General features: G+C 36.8%; 1 protein-coding gene across 1 annotated transcript; it reads left to right on the top strand.

Moving 5' to 3' along the window:
• Positions 1–8,370: 8,370 nt before the first annotated feature.
• On the top strand, positions 8,371–9,330 carry LOC308233344 (olfactory receptor 52N4-like; the record flags this gene model as incomplete). Its single annotated transcript, XM_080640269.1, has 1 exon — positions 8,371–9,330. One exon carries the CDS (start codon positions 8,371–8,373, stop codon positions 9,328–9,330), a length of 960 nt encoding a protein of 319 aa, XP_080496395.1.
• Between the last annotated feature and the right edge of the window lie 4,508 nt (positions 9,331–13,838).

Below are 13,838 nucleotides of genomic sequence, written 5' to 3' on the forward strand. Positions count from 1 at the left end.
GTTTCTAACTCTCTATCCCTCTCCCTTCCTCTCTGTGAAAAATCAATAAAGTAAAAAAAATAAACCAATTACATAAGAAGTACAGTATAAACTGAATTTTTATTTGTATCTTTCTCTGTCAAACATAAAATAGCACACATTGTGTCTCCCCAATTCAGTTAGTTATTCTCATCAAATTTTATTTAATTATTTAATTAGTCTTTACTTACTATTTCACATCTTAAATCCTACAAATAATCTCACCCCCTAATATATAATTAATTTCTATGTGTTACCCTATTTATGTGTTCACCTTAAACTCAAAATTTCTAAAGTAAGAGTTGGTTCCTAAACTGGTTTCTGTGCATGGAGGACAGGGAGAGACAAAAAGAAGAGGCAGACAATTCAGTACTGGTAAGGTAGCATGTTTAGTAAACAGGAGAACTTATATACAAGGCTTGTCTTGGGTGGCTGAAAGACAAATAGATCTCCACACCCTCACACCAGAATTTTAAAAGTTACCTAGAGTCCTTAACTGGGTTCAGTCACCTATACCAGTGGTTGGCAAACTCATTAGTCAACAGAGCGGCAAACCACGGCCGCAGTTTGCCGACCACTGACCTATGCCATCTAGTTGGTCTCAACAAAGCACTGCTCTCCCAAGGCTGTGTCCTTGAAAATGGCTCTTGCTCTGGAAATGGCCAGCAGAATGTACATTCCAAGGGCAGGGGAGTCGGTGAAGAGTCTTTAATTGCCCAGGTCCAGATCCTGGGTCAACTGGTGTCATGTTCTCTTGATAACCTCCTTCAGCAACAAGCTGTCAAAATTCTCTCCCTTTACTTTCTCAACTTGATGTCACTCTTTTCCGAGTTTGTCTTTCTGTGCTCATGCTCATCACCTAAAATTGCTTTTGCCAATTTCACCAGTGACTTCCATGTTCACAGATTAAATAGGCCCCTTTCTGGGCTCATTTCACACTACTCTCAAGAATATCAACTGCAATTCTATATTATCCATATCTTGAAACATTTTTCTTTTCACTTCAGATTTTTTAAATGATTTTCTTTACTTCTGCTTAACAGAAACACATGCAAAAGGCCTTTGGTGCTTATGAATTTGGTTTTATATCTAATATAACCAATGCCAACTCCAAAAGCCATAAAAATTTATCTCTATGTGTTTTATAATTTTAGCTCTTATATTTAGGCATTTGACCCATCCTTAGTTCATTTTTATATATGTTGTGTTAAGAGTCCAAATTTATTTATGTTGTAGCTATCCTGTCATCCTAGAACTTTACTGGAGAAAATTCTTTCCTCATTAAATGGCCTTGGAACTAAAGCAAAACATAACTTGACCATAGATGTATGACTTTATTTCTATACTTTTAATTCTAGTCCATAAATGTCTTTCCTATAACATTACCACACTCTTTTGATCACTGTGGTTTTGTAATAAGTTTTGAAATCAGAAAGTGTGGATCATGCAATTTTGTTCTTCTTTTTCAAGTTTGTGTTGACAATTAAGAGTTCCTTGCAATTTCATATAAATTTGTCAATCAGGATTTTCAGTTATGCAAAAGAACTATCAGAATTTTGGTAGGAATGTCATTGAATCTATCGATAGTTTGAATAATATTGCCATGTGAATAAGTCTTCCAATTCATGAACATTGGAAGTCTTTCCATTTATTTATTTATTTTTATTTTTTTAAATCTTATTGTTGAAAGTATTATATATGTCTTTTTTTTCCCTCCCACTGACCCCTTCCAGTTCCCCCTGCACCTGCCTATTTTTAATTGGATTGTTTGTCTTCCTTAAGTTGTATGAGTTCCTCATATATTTTGGATATTAACCCTTTGCCAGATGTATCATTGGCAAATATGTTCTCCCATACAGTGGGCTCCCTTTTCATTTTGTTGATGGTTTCTTTTGTTGTGCAGTAGCTTTTTAGTTTGATGTAGTCCAACTTGTTTATTTTCTCTTGTTTTCCTTGCCCTAGGGCCTAGAGAATGTATCAGCAAACATTGGTATAAGAGATGTCTGAGATTTTTCAACAGGAAGTCTTTCCATTTAGATAGGTGTTCTTTTATTTATTTCTAATATTTTTTAATTATCAGTGAACAACTCTTGTACTTTCTTAGTAGAATTTATTCTTAACTATTTTGTTATTTTGATATTATTGTAAAAATAATTTTTTTCTGATATTCTTTGGGGGGATTTTCCATTGCTGGTGTATAGAAATACACTGATTTTTATGCATTGATCTAGTATCCAAAAATTTTGCTAAATTTGTATTAGCTCTAATGATATTTTTGTGGATTCTTTAAGATTTTCTCAATATAAATTATTCCTCTGCTTATGGACACATTTTTACTTCATCCTTTTTTGATTTTGATATATTTGTTACCTAATTTCCCTGGCCAGAACCAACTTTCTACCAATCTCTGCCTTTTAATTGGAGACATAAGTCCACTTACAATTAATATAGTTACTCAATGAAAGGAATGACTTCTACCATTTTGCTATTATTTTTCCTAATATGACATATCAATTTTAATTGGCAAAAATTTGAATAGACATTTTCCAAAGAAGATATACAAAAAACAACAAGCATAGGAAAAGTTCCTCAACATCATTAGGCAAATGCAAATCAACACCATAATAAGAGACCAATTCACACACCAGAATGTATATAATGATTTTTCAAATGGAAAATAACAAGTATTAGTGAGGTTAGTAGAAGCCTATTATATAAAATGCTACAGCCACTGTGGAAAAAGGATGGCAATTTCTCAAAGTTATGCATAAACGCAGCCAGTATTACTCAGTGGTTGAGTGTCAACCTATGAACCAGGAGGTCACAATTTGATTCCTGCTCAGGGCACATGCCTGGGGTTGCGGGCTAAATCCCCAATAGGGGGCATGCAGGAGGCAACCAATCAAGGATTCGTTCTCATCACTAATGTTTCTATCTCTCTCTTCCTCTCCCTTCCTCTCTGAAATTAATAAAAATATATTTTAAAAAATCAATAAAAATCATATTTTTAAAAAGTTATGCCTATAATTACCATATGGTCCAGCAGTTCAACTTCTAAAGATATATCCAACATAATTTAAAAGAACTGTTAAAATAAAAATTTCTACACAAATATTACAGTAATAATGTTAGCCAAAAAGTAAAAACAACCTACATATCCATCAATCACTGAATGAATTAACAAAATGAAGTTTATCCATAAATAGATTATTATCCATCAGCTGTCTCCTGCATGTTCCCTACTGGCAATCCAGCTCCCAACTTGGGCATGTGCCCTGATCGTGATTCGAACTGGTGACCCTTTGGTGCATGGGATGATGCTTAACCAACTGAGCCACACCAGCCAGGCCTAATTTCAATTTTTAAAAACTCGATGAAGTTAAAAATTGTGATAAAAGTATTCTCTACATACATGTATATTGTATTGGGTTCTGTAAATTTAAAAAATCCTACATGTGTAAGAATAAAAAAGCAATTAAATTAATTATATACATACATATGAAGAACTTTTATTCAATCATAATACTTAACAATCCTTACTAGAATGAGCTCATTATGTAATGCCAATTGAAAATAGCTAAATTTGTGCTTTAATATGGTATGATTAAGGCTTTTGTCAAAACCATATATTGCTACTGTGTGTGTATAAACACTAGCTAGATACATCTTACCTAATAATAGATAAACATGTAAATTGACCGTACCTCCACTATGCCACCAGCCAATCAGGAGTGATATGCAAATTAACCCAACAAAGATGGAAGCTAAATTGCATACACAGGCGGAGGGGGATGCTTGCATTGTCCATGGTGATGATGCAGGCATTCTGCCCCACCCTTGGTCTCTCAGGGCCTCTGGGCAGCATGGGAAGGCGGGGCTGGAGCAGAAAGAGGTGGCTCCAGGGCCTGAGCGGAAAGGGGCTGTGCCAGAGTGGAAAGGCGGTGCCGGCAGCCAGGGAAAGGAAAGCCCATTCTAGCATGAATCTTCGTGCATCAGGCTTCTACTATGTATATATTTTTTAAATGTATCATAAGTTACCTCTATATCATACAATTTAAGAATGCTATTATTCTCCTCCCAAACATTTCTATTTTTTTTTCATTTTATTTCCAGTAATGTACAAAGGTGTTATTGAAACATTATTTATAAGAATGTATAATTGGAAACAAATGTCCAACAGCAAAAAAAAAAAAAAAAAAAAAAAGTTAAATGGGGGAACACTGCTAATAGCAGATTGTTTAAAGCAGTGCTATTTAAAGTGTGGCCCCTGGATCAGCAGTATCAGCATCACCTGGGAGTCATTAGAAAGGCAGAATATCTGATTGAGACCCACTGACAAAATACACAGGCATAATTATTATTTAATTAATGAATTTTTAAAATTAAAATTAGAATCAGTTATTCTGTTTTATTATTGACACTATCATCATCATCATTATATGAAGGTTTAGGCATTCAAACTTAATGTGTATGCATAACAAGCCTGAACTTTTGATGACTTTCTAGAATGCCATAATATTCATCATTTACTTCAGTTGCAAATAGATTTCTTAGAAACTTGGGCCCGTAATATCTCATTCTTTTTTCATAGATCCTAGCCTATCTTGGGGAGTACTAATACTCAATTATGTATAAACAGTATATTTAAGAGAGAAAGGGAGGCATGAGGGTCAATTAGCATATTCCCTCTTTATTAGATAGGATATTCTCATGTTCCTAATTTAAATTTGTGATGGCATGAGAGTCAATTAGCATATTCCCTCTTTATTAGATAGGATAATCTCATGTTCCTAATTTAAAAACATGCCCTGCTGGCATTGATTAATGGTTAAGCATCAACCTATGTACCAGCAGGTTACAGAGGCAGGGATAGAAACATCAATGGTGAGAGAAAAATCATTAATTGGCTGCCTCCTGCACGCCCACACTGGGGACCCAGCCTGCAACCCAGGCATGTGCCCTGACTGGGAATCAAAGCAGTAACCTGCTGGTACATAGGTTGATGCTTAACCATTAATCAATGCCAGCAGGGCATGTTTTTAAATTAGGAACATGAGAATATCCTATCTAATAAAGAGGGAATATGCTAATTGACCCTCATGCCATCACAAAGATGGCGACACCCACAGCCAATAAGGGGGAATATGCTAACTGACTGCCATGCCCTCAAAGATGGCAGAGCCCACAGCCACAAGATGGTGGTACCTAGTCCCCTCAGCCCTGCCGGGGTGGCTGGCGTGGAGTCCCCCAGTCCCCTCAGCCCCCAGCAGCCCAGGGCCGGCCTGAGGTGCAGGCAAGCCTCAGATGGCAGCTGCCCAGCTGCCCAGGGCCACCCGAGGATCAGGTAACCAGGGCTGGCCAAGGCTTGCACTGCCGGCAGTGGCAACAGCAGAGGTGTGATGGGGCATCGCTTTCCCTTGATTGCCAGGTTACCTCCCACCCCTGAGGGCTCCCAGATTGTGAGAGAGGGCAGGCCGGGCTGAGGGACTCCACTCCAGTACATGACTTTTCATGCACCGGGCCTCTAGTAAATAAATAAAAGAAGAAATGGATAGATTTGTGAAGAAATGCATTGATTCTGTATGTACATGTTTTCAACATGTGCCCCACAAAGCCTTACATAAAAATAAACAACTTTGCAATAAATGTTACAATCTCTAATATTTATTTTTAAAAGTTTGCTTTCATTATTTTTTAAATTTTTATTTATTGATTTGAGAGACAGAGAAGACAGAGAGAAAGAAACATCAATTTGTTGTTCCATCTATTTATGCATTCATTGGTTGATTGTTGTTACATGCCCTGATTAGGTATAGAACCCTTAACCTTGGTGTATCAAACCAATGCTCTAAGCAAGTGAGTTATGGGGCCAGGGCATCCCCCTCATAAAAGCATGCTCACACTCAAACACACAACATTAAAATTATTTACTTATTTATTTATTAGGGCATAGGAGTAAGAAAGGAAAGTTTTCATTCTCTTAGGGTAGGAGTTAGCTTTATTCCCACAATAGTGCCTGTGTCTCTAATGTGCTGAAATATTCCCTTGAGATATATAACACACATTTTTTTTTATTTAAATGCTTAGTTTAATAGTACAAATATCAAGGGATTTGGAGGTTGAGGGCTGTATGTGTACATAAAAATAAACAACTCATGTAGAATCATGATGGTTTTTTTTACCAAGATCCTGAGCACCTGGAACAGATTACCTTCAACTTATTATTTTGATAACCGGAAACCAAGGTATTAAAGGACAGAAAAGTGGAACTAGAAACAAGGTTTTTTTTTTCTATTTTATAGGCAGTGCAATCAAGAGAAGAGAGTGTTTGGATGTATACTAATTGATTACTATATTCTTAGAAATACAGGTTTGATTCCATCCACCAATTTGAGGACAGTAGTGTTGTGAAAGCTTGTTGTTGTTGTTGTTGTTGTTTTGGGGGAGAAATGTTCATTTCCTTGTCCAGTGTAACTTTTGATTATGATTATAAATAAGTTACTTTCCTAACCAATCTGAATCACTGGTTTTGTTGTAGTGGAAGTCAGATACAAATCACTCCCATAGTTCTCCATCATGGTCAGAACACTCTTGCTATTTATCTACTCTCCCATTGTTCTCCAAATAAGATTCTAATTTACTTGTTTCATGTCTGGAGAGACTTATCTGTGACTATGTTTCCTCCACTTTAGAAGCAAAACTTACTTGGAGGAACTCAATGTCATATTGGGAGAAAAACATGGATAGTAAAATTGAGGACTATCAGTGAGAAAGCAAACTTATTGTCTATGGGTTTGGGGAAAGAGAATAGACAAAAGATGACATAAATTTATATTTTCTGGTGACTTATGAAGTAGGTGCTATAGTTCTGTTTCATCTGGTGGTTCAAGTGTGAAATTTTATTAATTTACTCATTAATCTCTTTATTCATTCAAAAATATTTATCAGCATATACTAATAAAATGTGTCTGGTGGCTTGCTTGATACTATATATAACTATAAATTCAATCTAACAAATTAAGAGTTTTTTTAAATTAAGGGTGATTCAAGAATATCTATAATAATAAAAGCATATATACTAATTAGACTGGACGTCCTTCAGGATGTTCTTCCAGATGACCTTCCAGACGAAGCCAGGGCTGCGAGGGAAGCCTGGGTCCCGTGTGCCAGAGGGAAGCCGGTGCCGGCAGCCGGGGAAAGGAAGGCCTACTCTTGCACGAATTTCCTGCATGGGGCCTCTAGTAAATAAATATTTATAATCCATGATATTAAATGACAAAAGAGATTGATTATGTCAGCACTTCCCAGAAACAGACAGATGGTGTGGGAAGGACTAGTATTGATAGATTGTATTTAACTGTCAAGAAATAATAGTAAAACATTTTACAATTCTGAAAATCATTTAAAATTTTTTGACATAGCTACATCAGATACTAAACAAAAATGAAATTATTATCAAAAGGAAAAATATTAATAGGGAAGAAAATATAAATGTCATTTCATGTGACTTAGCAAGGATAATACCAATATATAATAAAAATAAAACACTAGGTAATAATTTTAATAAAAACAATTTAAAAGGAAAAAGGAAGTAAAAGTCTAGACAAATTATTTTAAAATAAAAAAGTCAATGCTAAGTAATTACCTGTGGGAAGGTGGAATTTGATAGTTGAATGATGGAATTGGATTATTTTTTTATTTTCATTATTATCTTATAGTACTATTTTTTTCTAACACACATTTCTATGACAAAATTGAAAAGAAATAATTAAAATGAAGTGGTCAGAGAAGGGCTTAGTGTTGGTATTAAATGTACAGCAATTCAGACATAAAGCAGCCTTATCTCCTTAGGGTCTCCATTTACTCAATAATAAGGTACAAATTTATAAATGTAATCCCTAGGCTTGTGATGATGAGTATTAAATGAGTAATTTTTGTCAACTTCCTCAAAGAGTATTTAGTATATGAATATGAATCATTAAGAGTAATAAATTAGTGAGGATTGTATCTATGTCCTCTTAGTTTCAAAATAATGCAGACAATATATGTGATTGAGCCTGAGACATAGTGGATGGTAAATATGTATTTGTTTAATGAATTGGTAAATTAATGAATTAACAATCAAAATCTACTTGGTTTTAACTTGTTTAAGTAAATATTTTCTCTCATTTAAACTGTTTGATATTAAAATGCAGATTTGACAGAGAGAGAAAAAGGGAGAGTCAGAGAAAGAACAAGACTAAACTTGTGTTTTTTTGTTTTTTTTTCTAATCCTGGAGGATCAGAAAACAAAATATAAACTAAGAAACACACAAAAACTATAAGCTGCTTAATGTTTCTAACAATCTAATCATGCTAATGCTGAACCAAACAGACTTGACTCCAGCCTCATTCATTCTTAATGGTATCCCAGGACTAGAGGACATGCACCTCTGGATTTCCTTCCCATTCTGCACGATGTATGTTGTAGCTGTGGTAGGGAATTGTGGACTTCTCTGCCTCATTCGCTATGAGGACTCCCTGCACAGGACCATGTACTATTTCTTGGCCATGCTTTCCTTTACTGACCTTGTCATGTGCACTACTACAGTCCCTAAAGCCCTCTGCATCTTCTGGTTCCATCTTAAGGAAATCAGCTTTGATGAATGCTTGGTTCAGATGTTCTTTATCTACACCTCAACAGGGATGGAATCTGGGGTGCTCATGCTTATGGCCCTGGACCGCTATGTGGCCATCTGTTACCCTCTGCGCTACTCAGCTATCCTCACTAATCCTATCATTGCAAAGGCTGGGTTAGCCACTTTTCTGAGAGTGGCATTGCTTTTCATTCCTTTGATTTTCATCACCAAGAAATTACCCTACTGCAGAGGCAATATAATATACCATACCTACTGTGACCACATGTCTGTAGCCAAGTTATCTTGTGGAAATATCAAGGTCAATGTTATCTATGGTCTAATGGTTGCTCTCCTGATTGGGGGCTTTGATATCCTATGTATCACAATCTCCTACACCATGATCCTATGGACGGTGGTCAGCCTCTCCTCAGCGGATGCTCGGCAGAAGGCCTTCAGCACCTGTACTGCCCACATCTGTGCCATTGTTTTTTCCTACAGTCCAGCCTTCTTTTGTTTCTTTTCCCATCGTTTTGGAGGTCACATAATTCCTGCCTCTTGCCATATCATTGTGGCTAATATTTACCTGCTCTTGCCTCCCACTATGAACCCTGTTGTCTATGGGGTGAAAACCAAACAGATACGAGACTGTGTCATACGGATCCTTTCAGGTTCTAAAATTACCAAATCCCCATAACATATGAAAGGGACATTTGTCATAGAAGGGAAGAGAAGTAAAGTGGAAGAGGAGTGAAGAGGAAAAAGAGAAGGAAATAGAACAAAAGGAATACTTCTTTTGGTCATTTAGTCAGGTCTAATAATGCCTTCTTGAGAGTACTGTTTGGGCTATGACAAGGGAGGGTTTGATTAATGCATTCCCATTGTCTTCAGAATCTTAACATCACTGGCATGCCCATTACCATTCCTATGAGTTTTATATCTTCTCATCTTGTGAAGGACTGATCTCATCATTAACCAAAGTTCCCATAAACGTAAGCATAATGGGATGCTGAGACAATGGAGAGAAATGAAATCAACTTTGATGAATGCCTGATTGAAGGAGATTATCTACAATCAGATGCAAGCTTGTCTTATTTTCAAATAGTTATTAGACTTTCCAGTTTGAAAGATACTGTTACTTTCCTTTGGAAAAAAATGCTATATTTTCTTCATCAGTACCAAAATTCCTCTGTTTTCTCACTGTTGTCTTCCTGATGAAAAAGTTATGAAATATCCATGAGGTCATTAGTTTAATGAGGTTTCAGACTCTGGTTTTTAGAGGGTCCAAATTTGGTCTTTGTTCATTTTATTTATAATTTTTTCCTTCATCAGATTTATAAAAAGTGTATCTATCTTAATATTTTCAGAGTCCATTTTTGTTTTTATTAATCTTCTTTAATTTTCAGTCTTTTTTCCTGTTTTTATTGCATTAATTTTTACCCTTGTCAATTATTTTCTGCTTTTGAGTTGATTCACTTGTTCTTTACCTGGACTTCTGTATAAAAATATCTGCTTTATTATTGCTAATTTGTCTTTTCTTTTGATAGAGGTTATAAAAGCTTAAAAGATTGGATATGTGTTTCAATTATGTCATCCTCATTTTATCATGAAATTCTTTAAATATAATTTATTTTTATGAATTTTCCTTTTCCTCCCCCATAAGTTATTTAGTAGCATATATTTTATTTTAATTTTTAAATATTTATTGTTGAAACTATTACATATGTACCCCTTTTTCTCCAATTCACTCCTTCTAGCTCTCCCTTGTGATCTCACCTCCCACCCTAGGCCTTCACTACCCTATTGTCAGTGTCCATGGGTTATGTATATATGCATACAAGTTCTTTGGTGGATCTCTTCTCTTCCACTCACTCTCCCTCACTTTCCCTCTGAGATTCCACAGTCTGTTTCATGTTTCTATGTCTCTAGATCTATTTTGTTCATCAGTTAATTTTGTTCATTAGATTTCACATATAAGTGAGATCACGTAAAGCTTATTTTTCTCTGATTGGTTTATTTCACTTAGCATAATACTCTCCAGGTTCCATATATTTTAGAGTCTTGCCAAATGGTTCTTTTGTTATTAAGTTCTAATTTTATTCTGTTATAGTCAGATAATATATTTTATTGATGTGGATTTGGGTGATTGAGATTTTCCTTGGAACCCAATGTATGTTGATTTATGTGCACACATCTTGCCGTCTTATTAATAGATGAGTTTTCTCATTGCTTGTTGTGGTGTTCTACACCTCCTCTTTGTTCATACTTGCTATGTTATTTGTGTCTTTTTTATTTACATCTGTGAGACCTAAGGTTTAATGTCAATAAAGGGGTTTTATCTAGATATTTTATCACCAAGTTCGTATTTTCTTAAATATTCTTATTTATATACTTTCTTATTGATTTTTCTCTCCAATCAAAATGTAAGGTTCTAAATGGGAAGAAATGTTTCCTTCTTGTTTAGCATAGTAACTACAGGCACAGTTCATGCGCATGTATGCATACATACACAAGACATTAAAAATATTTGTTGAATAAATAAATACATTTATAAAATTATCAATTTTATAAAAATATAGAGGTGAAAAATAAGAAGAAGAGGGACTTTAGGAATAAGACAATCATTCCAAATTCTGAAGAACAATAAGATCTAAAGAATAGATCTTAGAATAAAAGACCATTCAAGGTACTTGAAATAAATGAACAGTGGAATTATCAGTAGACAGAGAAGAAGAGTGTACCACACTACTTGCAAAAATCTTATCCATGAAACAAAGGAGAGTATTAGAGTAGTTTCTTCTTAAAATGAGAATTAAAAATGTTGAAATGTTTGAGGGAGGAAGCAGTAGAAATTATAATAGAGACCATGAAGATGAAAAATGGATAAGAAAATAAGTATCTAAGAAGAGAAGCATGACTATGGGTATTAGCACAAAGAGGAGCTGCCACTTCCACAATAGCAGGCAGACTGCTGGAAAGAGGTGGAAATGTGGCTGAGCTTGTGATTTTGGTTGTAAAAAGTTGGTAAAACTTACAGAAATTTTTATCTTCCTTTATCTTTCTTTTATCCTCTCATTCTTTGGTATATTAGCAGAGCACACTCTAAAATGGAACATTCTTCTCATGATGTTATAAATATACTAGAGGCCCGGTGCATGAAAATTTGTGCCTTCAGTGGAGGGGTGGTGGTGTCCTTCAGCCCGGCCTGCACTCCTCACAGTCCAGGACCCCTCAGGGGATATCCACCTGCCGGCTTAGACCTCCTCCTTGGGGGACCGGGCCTAAGCTGGCAGTCAGACATCCCTCTGGCAGCTGGGAGCCCTTGGGGGATGTCTGACTGATGGCTTAGGCCCACTCCCCCAGGGCCTAAGCCATCGGACATCCTTAGTGCTACCAAGGAAGCGGGAGAAGCTCCTGCACCGTTGCTGCACTCATAGCCATCAGCCAGCTTGTGGCTGAGCGGAGCTCTCCCTGTGGAGCAGACATTGAGCATCTGCCCCCTGGTGGTCAGTGTGCATCATAAAGATTAGTTGTTCCCAGTCGTTGCACCATTAGGGTCAATTTGCATATTATCCTTTTATTATATAGGATTGGTTTTTAAAAAAACTTAATCCTTAACTGTTGTTATTGCAAGAGAATAAAACTAACATCTTGTACAAGAATTATATTATACCTTATGTATCTTGCCATACTTCCTGCACATACAATTTCTTGTGCTTGAAATGCACTTCTTTTTCTACTTTATCTTTTTGGAAGTCTCCTGTTCACCCTCCAAAGCCTACCTCAAAATGTACATCTTCTGAGAACCATTTTTTCTTATTTAATTACTTGTAAATAATTACTTATTTTCATGTGCTGCTAATAATATAGAAGTGTACATTATATACGTATATTGTATCATGTTATGGTATAATGTTATATTAGGTTATGTTATCTATAATAGTAAAAGCATAATATGATAATTAGACTGGACGTCCTTCTGGATGAAGCCGGGGCTGTGAGGGAAGCCCGGGTTCCGGGTGCTGGAGGGAAGCCCAGGTCCCAGGTGCCAGAGGGAGGCTGGTGCCAGCAACCAGGGGAAGGAAGGCCTACTCTTGCATGAATTCCATGCATCAGATCTCTAGTATATTATATTGTATTATATTATATTATATTATATTATATTATATTATATTATATTATACTAGAGGCCCAGTGCACAAAATTTGTGCACGGGGATGGGTTCCTCAGCCCGACCTGCAGTCTCTCGAATCTGGGAGCCCTCAGGGGAGCCCTCTCCGATTTGGGATCCCTGACGGCTTAGGCCTACTCCCCACGGTTCTCTGCTCTCTGCAGGGCCTGGCCACTCTGTGCCCGCTGCCCAGAGGCTCTCCACGACCCAGAGGCTCTCCACAGCTGGGAAGAATGCTTGCCTCGTTGTGGGCTTGATCCCCAGTTGGGGGCATGCAGGAGGCAGCCGACTGGTGATTCTCTCTCACTGATGATGTTTCTGTCTCCCTCTTCTGCTCCCTTCCTCTTGGAAATCAATGAAAATATATTAAATTAAAAAAAAAGAAGAATGAATAAAACAAGGCAAAAAACAGCCATTCTCTGGATCATTGTCCCAACCCCTTGAGATTCTGTTTCCTGGCAAGTGAGGACAGTTTGGCTCAAATAAAGTCTTAAAAGTTCGCCCTAACCGGTTTGGCCCAGTGGATAGAGCGTCAACCTGCAGACTGAAAGGTCCCAGGTTCGATTCCGGTCAAGGGCATGTACCTTGGTTGTAGGCACATCCCCAGTGGGGAGTGTGCAGGAGGCAGCTGATTGATGTTTCTCTCTCATCGATGTTTCTAACTCTCTATCCTTCTCCCTCTCCCTTCCTCTCTGTAAAAAATCAATAAAATATATTTTTTTAAAAAAAGTTCTCTACAGGTTTGAATGTTTTTACATGAACACAATGTATACACCTGCTGGTTTCTGAGGCTGAGGCAACAGAATCAGTCCATGAGATCTGCTGTGAAACTGTAGAGGATTCTGTTTTTTGCTGTTAAAAGCCAGGTCACCCTTAGAAAGAGTGTAGAAAACCAGTAATGGGATTTACAAAGAGAAAACAGACAGAAACGAACAGAGGGATGCTCCCACACTCTTTTCCACCCAGACAGGCCGGTTTCTCAAACATCCTCCCTCCTTAAAGTTGGTGAGCTGTGGCCTAAGAGTGGGGGAGTC

The sequence above is a fragment of the Plecotus auritus genome, assembly GCF_963455305.1.
Source record: "Plecotus auritus genome assembly, chromosome: 9".
In the NCBI taxonomy this organism is placed as follows: domain Eukaryota; kingdom Metazoa; phylum Chordata; class Mammalia; order Chiroptera; family Vespertilionidae; genus Plecotus; species Plecotus auritus.